Raw genomic sequence first — 9,166 nt, 5'->3', positions numbered from 1 at the left:
AATATATAAAACTTATACAGCAAATCCTTTATATATATATATATAATTAAATATTTATTTAAACTAAATAAAATATACCAAAATTTATAGAAAATATTAATAAAGATATAACTTTTATATCATTATATGCTAAATAAAATTCTTATTATTATTAAACTAGTTTAGCTACTTCTTTTTCGATATCTAATTCCTATTTTGTTATATTTTCTAATTTTTGTACTGATAATTGAATGTTTTATATAAAATTTTTTATCATATATATATAAATTTTTTTTATTATAAAAAAATATTTAAAATATTAATATTATTTTTTTAAAAAAAAATAATAATTCTTTATATATATTTTTATTTATATTTTAAAAATAATATATAATCAAGCATTTATATAGGTTTTTTATTTTTCACCATCTTAAAGGTTTTTATTTTCATCAAATAAATGCCCTTCTGGTAAATATAAATTTCCAATCTCATCTTTATTCTTTCCTAAAGTTTCTTTAACTAATAACTAAACAAAGACAACACAACATGCACATACAAACGCAAAAAAGGCAAATAAAGGCCAAATGTTTCCATTTAGATAAGGTAAAGCCAAAGTAATAATACTCCCAGCAACCCAATTACATGAAGTGGCAATAGATATACCTTTTTCAGGTAAAATTTCAGAATTATAAAGCCATACTAAGGGTCCAAGAGAGAAATTAAAAGAAATATAATATGCAAAAATAAACAAAAAGGAAGTTTCTTAATGAAATCCTGAACCAGAAACAATAGCCAAAATACCCAAAAACAAAAAACACAAAGCACTACCCCATAAAAGTATCTTTTTTCTACCCAAAACATTAATAAAAAATGAGGAAAAAAATGATGCTAAAAATAGTACAATATTTGATAATAAAGAAATCATATTTTTTTAAAAAAAATCATTATCTAATAACTATCCAAAAATTTGACCACTATACATAATAACTGCATTTATGCCTATATATATAAAAAAAATAAATAATATATATAAATATATATATATATATATATGTATATATATATTTATATTTATATTTTATATTTATATTTATATTTATATTTATTTATTTTATTTAATATCCATATTTTTTTATATTTACCTGACCACTATTAAAATATTTATAATAAACATCCTATAGTTAATCTTTTTCTATACTTAATACTAATCATATTTTTAAAGCTTTCTTTTTAATTTTTAATTTTTTAAGCTTAATTTTAGATTTAATCTTTAATTTCCTATACATATTCATTTTTATATATTATTTTTAAGCTTTTTTCACATAAATAATCTTCACTTTTTAATGCATAAAATAAAGGCGTTTCAAAATTATAAATAAACTTTAAAATTAAATATCTTGAAACGCATATAAAAGCCGGAAAAATAAACACAAATCTCCAATAATCTTCATCTTTTTAAGAAGGTTTTTAACTAAAAAAAATTCCTAAAAAAGTCGCAAAAATAATACCCATATTAATTCCCATATTAAAAATGATTCCCATCTTTCCACTAACTTCGTTTGGAGATATTTCCTATATATACAAAGGCACTATCGAACTATTTAAACCAGTTGTAATTCCAGCTAAAAAACGACTTAAAGGTAAATATTTTATATTCGAAAATTGACTCATAAAAGAACTAATAATACCAAACATATCACATATTATTGATGAGGTTCTGCGAGAAAAAATATCTAATAATTTTCCCGAAGATAAAGAACCTACAGAAGCACCTAAAGGTATAAAGCAAGTTAATAAGGCTTAATATAAAGCTATATTTTCTTAACTTGTTTTAAAAACTATAAATGTAGTATCACTGGCGAGTGAAAAAACTCCTATTTAGTAACCAATATATAAAGAACCTAAACAGGAAGATAAAGTTATTAGAGTTATTTATAATGTTGATTTATGTTTATCTATTTTTGAAATTTACATTTATTCTTGAGTTTTTTCTATTTCTTAATTATATTATTAATATATTTATAAATTTGTTAATTAAAAGAAAATATATATAACTTTAATTTTTTTTTTAATTTATAAATATTATGTTTATTTATTTATAGTTAACTATTTAAATAGAGTTGTAAATTAGTTTAGGATATTTTATATTAAAAATAAATATATGTAAAAAAAATTAATTAATAAAAATATAACTATATGCTATAAATAAAAATAAATATATATTATGAATATTATTAATTTTAAAGATATAAATAATTAATTTAATTATTAATAAAAAATATCAATGTGTATATAAATTGAATCGAAATTAATTTATTATAATCAAATTAATTTTCAAAAATATAAAATAAATTAATTTTAGTATTATAATTTTTTTTAAGTATTAATTAATTTTATTGATAAATATATATTAATATATTAAAAAAATATAATTTTGTATTTTATAATAATAATTATAAAAATATATATATATATTTATTTATATATATATATTTTCTAATTTTTTTTTTTTTTTTTTTTAATAAATATTTTTATATTAAAATATATTTCTTTTATTAAAAAAATTATTATATAAATGATTAAGATATTTTTTTAATATTATAAGATAATCATTAAAATTAATTATTATAAAAAATATATTTTACATAATTAATTATATAAAAAATTTATACAATTAATATAAATATTATAATAAAAAGAATTTATATATACTATTATTTAAATAAAATAATATTTTTTTTTAATTAATCTTATACAATCATCTATTTAAATAAAATGGAATATTTAATTAATTATTTTAAAAATAAAATTCCAAATGAAATTTTTCATTTTATTCAAAATTATTAATAATGTTATGAATTCTAAATTAGAATTAAGTAAAAAATATTATTTTTTCATATCTTTATATAAAGTATATAGTTAAAATGATTTAATGGATTAATTTTATGATAAATTTGATTTTATATATAAATATCTATTTAAAGTTGAATAATATATTATTTCATTTGAACAGTTTTAACAGAATATAATATCTATAGAAGAATAATAAAAAATTTAAAATTTTTTTATTATATTATATAAATAATTAAACCAATTAAAGCATTTAAAAATGTTATCAATTAATTTAATGTTTAATTATAACATATATCATAATAAATATTAATTTTTTAAATTTTTTAATAAAAGCAATATAGATTTAAATATTTTGAATATTTTAAACATTTAAAATTATTAATTTTTATAACATAAAATCATTGAGCTTCATTTAATATTTTCGTAAAAATTCTAAAATTGATTTTTTCTTAAAAAAAAAAAAAAAAAAAAGTAATGTAATATTTTCCTAGAAATTCATTTATAATTTATTCCAATATATTAATAAAAATTAATAATTAGATTAATTAATATTAAAATTTAAGTAAAATAAATATATTATAACAAAATTAAATTCATTTATTATTTAACAAAAAAAAAAAACAAAAGATTCAATAAAAATTTAAATGATGAAAATTTAAAGATTTTTTTCAATTAAATATTTTCAAAATAATATCAAAAGTTAGAAATTCTTTTGTAAAAAAAAATAAAATAACAAATTAAAATAATTTATTATTTTATATAAAGTAATGGATAAAATATAACAGAAAGTGTTTATTTTTAATAACTTTAAAATACAAATTTATAAACTTTGAAAATATTTATTTTAGAAATATAAAATTTACGAAATTCAAACATTTTGAGTTAAGATTTATATAAGTTCTTAAATAATAAAGAAAATATAGAAAAAATAAATTTAAAATTTGAGTAATGATGTAAAATATATTATAATTTTTTATTAAGATATAATTAATAAGCATACAAATATATATATATATATATATATATATATATATATATATATATTATTTTTTATTATATATAATATAATATAGAAATGGAAAATTAATTGATGAATCAACTTTATTTACTAAAGGTTTTAAATAAAAAGCTAATATAATTGATTTAACTATTAGTCTTAAGTAATATAAAAAAAATTAAATATTCTCGTTTATTTATTAAACTAAAAAATTAAACATTTTTGTTTATTTATTTCACTAAAAAAAAGATAAAACCAGATAAAAAAAACAGGAGCTTCATAAATATTTCATTCTATAACATATCTTAATAATTTATAAAATTTAAATATTAATTTAAGTTAAAATGATATTTAAAATTCCATAGGTGTACTAGAAAATAGTTTTAAGAAATAAAAATAAATAAAAGATATAAACTTGAATTTTAAGTTATATATAAATAAAAATTATATTTCATGATATATATATAATAAAACAAAATAGATAGTGTAATTTAAATAACATTGAAATATGTTCATTTATTGCTTTATTTGCTAATTTAAATAATTTATAATTAATTAGAATTGACTTATAGTAAAATATTTATTTTTAATAAGAATTTTAAAAAAGCTAATTATTTAATTTAAAAAAAAATAAGATTAAATAATGAACTATAAATTAATGAAATAAATTATTTAAATAAACGATACATTAAATAATAAAATGAAAGTTTACTTTATACATAAATTTAGTAAAGGTAATAAAATAATAACAAAATGTTTATATTTTTATTTAAATTATTAAAAAATTAAAATAATTAGTTGCACATTAAATAAATAAAAATTTATTTATTAAAAACAAAATAGAGATAATTTAAAATATATAACATATAAAAAAAATATAGCTAATTATATGTTTTATAATCCATAATATATATACATAGACTTATTAAATTAATGAAAATATAATTAAAAACTATATTTAATTAAATTTATTTAAACTTAAACTATTTATATGTATATGTATATGTATATGTATATGTATATGTATATGTATATGTATATGTATATGTATATGTATATGTATATGTATATGTATATGTATATGTATATGTATATTTCTATAATTTTTTATTTATCTATTTATTCTTTAAATTTACTAAATTAAATTATATTTATATTCTTTTTTTAAGTTTATTTATATAATTTTTATTTGTTTGTATATTTATTTTTTTGTAATTTTATTAATTTTTCTATTTTTTTTTTATATAAAGGTATATTTTATATTTTTCTAATTTTTAAAAAATTTTAAAATAAATAAACATTTTTCTATATTAGTAATAATAAAAAAAAACCCTATACATTTTTGATTTTAAATAAATATATGACAAAAAAATTAAATGTATTAATATAAAAATCATCCATAAAACAAAAAAATACCCTCTTTAGTGACATAAATTAACCTATCATTTACTTACCAAATAAAGCTAATTTTTTACTAAGGAATTTTAAGTTCAACTTAAACCAAAACTTTATTTTAATTCATATCATAAATCAAAAGAGATTGTTATAACATAATAATAGTAGTACTATCATATTAAAACTACCAATTATCCTCAAATATAATCATTTTTTTATATTTAAAAGGTAAATTATTAAGCCAATTTTCAAACGAAATTTAATTTAGTAAAAAAGTATCATCTTTAGTTGCCAATAATTTTTATATAGCAAAAATTTTGACTGCCTAATTATCATATCTATATCCAATATTAAAATTCCTATGATAGTCATATAAATACCAAAAAATTTAATTATATTATTTTTCTATTTTATTTGTTTTCCAATTAAAAATTACAAAAGAATTCAAATTGACATCTAAAATAATTTTATCATCAAAAACATCATATATTTATTAATTATTATCAATATCAAGTGTTCTAATGCATTATCTTTTCTAATAATTCCAAATAGTGTATTATTTTTATTCCAAAAAAATACTCTAATCATGTTCTAAAAGACATATTTCTCCATCTTTTAATTTATCGATATTCGTGACTGGTTTTTTAGGGAATATTTTAATTTTTTGAACATAAAGTGAGTTATTTTCTATTATATTTTTAAAACAATGTATTTCGACTACATTAATGAAATTAAAAGAAATCCAATTTTGTCCTAAATAGGAGATTTTTAATAAATAATTTACTTATAATTAATTTTGGTTTTATCTCTATATTTACTCAAGACTATAATTTGTACTAAAAATAGTTTTCTCTTAAATTAAATCAACTAAAAAAAATTAAGAAACAAATTAATTTGATCTGAAATGAAGCGCGGCATGAGAAAAGCTTATTCTACAGCAAGTTTTTAATTTCATGTTTTCGAGGTCATTTTGGATAACAAGTACTTTTTTTTTCTCATTTTTAAAAGTCTAATGATTGAATTAATATGGATTAAATAATTTTTAGGGAATTTATTTTATTTTTTTTATATTTTCATATATATTATGGAACATTTTTTATTTAAAATTCGGCTTGTATTGAAAATTTGCCAAAAATTATTAACTCTCTAAATCAGCAGAATTTTAAGGAGAAATCAAACATAAGTCAAGGACTTTTTTTTCATCTTCTTCACATTTTTTTATTTCTTAATTTGCTATTCTTTCAGTTTTTTATAAAAGTCGCTATTTTATTGACTCATCTAGTTTTTATATTGATTATTATGTTATATTTAGAGGGTTTAATAATTATAATTATGGATATAATAAAAATTAACTATGTCTATATTTTTATGATTCAGTTTGGAGATCTTCTTATATTTAAGATAAGCTGTTATTGAAATCTTCCAGTGTTTAGATTTAGTGAATTTATGGATGCTTTAGTGTACATTTTAAGCATAATTGGGGTGTTTTTTATTAACATTAGTCTGATAAACAAATATAAGAATATATTTATTTATGAATTGGGCATATTTAAGTGTTGGGTTCTTTTGCTGCTTTTCTAGTACAAAAATTACCCATTTTTTTTATTGATAAATGTATATTTTTTTCAATAAAATTATATATAATTTTTATTCTTTCTTTGTATTTTACAATTTTTTATTGTTTTAAATAGTTTTTTTTTTAAATATATTTAATATTTAATTATTTGTTTTTTTAGAATAATTAAATAATTACAAAAAACGAAAAAAATAAAAAATAAATAATTAAAAATAAATATCTTGTTTAAATAATATAATATTTATTAACTAAATTTTTGATTACTAAATTTATAATCAAAATAAAAATTTAAAAAAATATTGTTTAATAAAAATACAAAAAAATATTTTTAGAGTAAATCAAACATGAAATAAAAAAAAATATTATAAATAAAAAAAAAACATTAATTTTCATATAATTTTAGGAAAAAAAAAAAAAAAACTAAATTAAGATATAATATTTTACAAGATGTAAAAAATATTAAAATAACAAAATATATATATAAAAAAAATTAAAAATATTTATATATATATTATAAAATAATATAAATATATATAAATATATATAAATATATATTTTTAATAATAATTTTTTATTTTATTTTTTATTTATTTTCATTTGACATCACTTTCATAATTTCTATTAATTACTTTTTCTTAATTTTTATATTCTTCTTATTCACATAATTCCCCTGTTGATTTCATTTTATTGTTTATTAATTATTTTCTTTTTTCCAATCTTTATTTAATATTAATTTCTTATTTTTAATTTTCTTTATCTAATAAACATTATTATAATTATTGCATTTAATGTATTTAGTCAATTATTTAATGTTAAGTATTTTGTAAATTCCTATATTTTAAATCAAAATTGAATTATTTACTTCTTTATTGTTTATAATTTAATATATTTTAATAATAATTTTAACTTTTTTAATCACTATTAATATTTTATTATATATTTCTTATTTCCTATTTCTAATTTTTATTATCATTACTATTATTTTTATTAGTCGTAAGTAATTATAATATTTTTGTTTAAGAAAGCGTTTATTATATTTTTTCTTAAAAATAAACTTTTATTGGGTCTTATACTGAGTCATAATATTCAATACATTTCGCATACAATTATATTAATTCACATATGTTTCCACTTTATATATTTTCGGAATTTTTTTATATTAAAATTTCTGTTTCAATTAGTTTTTGGAAAAAATCTTCTTTTAAAGGCTTTATTATGTTTTGCTTTAAATTTTAAGTGTGTTTTTTTGATTATTTTTGCATTATTTTTATATTTTTTATTTATTTTATTACAAAAATATTCTATTATAAATATATACAAGTCTTATATTTTTTATTATTATTTTATTTGTCTTAATATTACTTTTTTTTTAATTAAATTTGAGAGAGTTAAAATTAAATTAGTTAAATAATTTAAATATAATAAAAATAGAATTAAAGTTTGAATTTTATAAAATAAATATTAGAATTTTAATATAATAAATTGTAATTAGCTTTAGTATTTAAAAATTTAAACAATATTGCAAACTAAACAAAAATTAATATTTTAGTTAGATAAATTATAAATTTTTATTTTACAAAAATTATATTTTTTAAATTTATATTATATATTTTTAGTCTTTCTTATAGTAAAATTTTTTACGTTAAAAAATACATATTATTATTATTATAATGTTATTAAAAAAAATAATTATTTAATATATAAAAAAAATAATTTAATAATATATATATATCGAAATTAATTATAAATAATATATATTTCTATCATATTTATTATGAAAAGTATTACAACTATTTTTTATATATATTATAATCAAATTTTATTAGAAAAACTAATATTTATAATAAATAATAGAAGACATAATAATATTAAATTAAAAGACTTATTAGATTATAAAAATAAAATATTATTTATTTAATATTAATAATTTATAAATTAATATAAATATATATTTATATATATATTTACTTATATTTTTAATTATTTACATAATTTTTTTTTAAATAAAAAAAAAATCTATTTATCTAAATATTATTTAAATATTTTTATAGTTTTTTTACAAAACTTTATAATAAATTTTTTACAGAATATTAAATTAAGTATTTTTAACGTATATTAATATATATTTTTACAGAAATTCTTGTTAATAACTTTTTTAAAGCATATGTTACTTATATGCATTTGTTTCTAAATCAAACTATAGTAAAATGTTGATATTTATAGAAAGGTAAAATATTTAAATATATATATTTTAAATATAAAATATTTTAATATCATTATGAAAGCAATTAAAAATTTTAAATGGAATTAAAGTTGATTCTTAATATTATAGATTAACAAAACAAATTATATAATTATAAATTTTA

The 9,166-nt window shown here is 14.1% G+C and overlaps 1 protein-coding gene across 1 annotated transcript, besides 22 other annotated features; it reads right to left on the bottom strand. All coding sequences in view use genetic code 6, as the record gives it.

Moving 5' to 3' along the window:
* Positions 1 to 373: 373 nt before the first annotated feature.
* On the bottom strand, positions 374 to 1,953 carry IMG5_184670 (major facilitator superfamily protein, putative; the record flags this gene model as incomplete). Its single annotated transcript, XM_004027320.1, has 2 exons — positions 374 to 978; positions 1,122 to 1,953. The coding sequence occupies 2 exons, from the start codon at positions 1,951 to 1,953 to the stop codon at positions 374 to 376; spliced, it is 1,437 nt and encodes a 478-aa protein (XP_004027369.1).
* Positions 1,003 to 1,081: a microsatellite.
* Positions 1,016 to 1,120: a microsatellite.
* Positions 1,042 to 1,112: a microsatellite.
* Positions 1,954 to 2,122: 169 nt separating the features above from the next.
* Positions 2,123 to 2,170: a microsatellite.
* Positions 2,159 to 2,210: a microsatellite.
* A 280-nt stretch (positions 2,211 to 2,490) lies between these two features.
* Positions 2,491 to 2,540: a microsatellite.
* Positions 2,498 to 2,552: a microsatellite.
* Positions 2,505 to 2,540: a microsatellite.
* Positions 2,553 to 3,834: 1,282 nt separating the features above from the next.
* Positions 3,835 to 3,904: a microsatellite.
* A 97-nt stretch (positions 3,905 to 4,001) lies between these two features.
* Positions 4,002 to 4,075: a microsatellite.
* Positions 4,076 to 4,817: 742 nt separating this feature from the next.
* Positions 4,818 to 4,924: a microsatellite.
* An 88-nt stretch (positions 4,925 to 5,012) lies between these two features.
* Positions 5,013 to 5,051: a microsatellite.
* Positions 5,052 to 7,079: 2,028 nt separating this feature from the next.
* Positions 7,080 to 7,131: a microsatellite.
* A 163-nt stretch (positions 7,132 to 7,294) lies between these two features.
* Positions 7,295 to 7,355: a microsatellite.
* Positions 7,297 to 7,355: a microsatellite.
* Positions 7,356 to 8,330: 975 nt separating this feature from the next.
* Positions 8,331 to 8,392: a microsatellite.
* Positions 8,331 to 8,394: a microsatellite.
* A 67-nt stretch (positions 8,395 to 8,461) lies between these two features.
* Positions 8,462 to 8,515: a microsatellite.
* Positions 8,481 to 8,525: a microsatellite.
* Positions 8,526 to 8,747: 222 nt separating this feature from the next.
* Positions 8,748 to 8,797: a microsatellite.
* Positions 8,798 to 8,869: 72 nt separating this feature from the next.
* Positions 8,870 to 8,936: a microsatellite.
* Positions 8,937 to 9,031: 95 nt separating this feature from the next.
* Positions 9,032 to 9,071: a microsatellite.
* Positions 9,072 to 9,166: the final 95 nt, after the last annotated feature.

Source organism: Ichthyophthirius multifiliis (assembly GCF_000220395.1).
Source record: "Ichthyophthirius multifiliis unplaced genomic scaffold scaff_1120509251338, whole genome shotgun sequence".
Taxonomy (NCBI): Eukaryota; Ciliophora; class Oligohymenophorea; order Hymenostomatida; genus Ichthyophthirius; species Ichthyophthirius multifiliis.
This window is presented reverse-complemented; position numbering and strand designations above follow the sequence as displayed.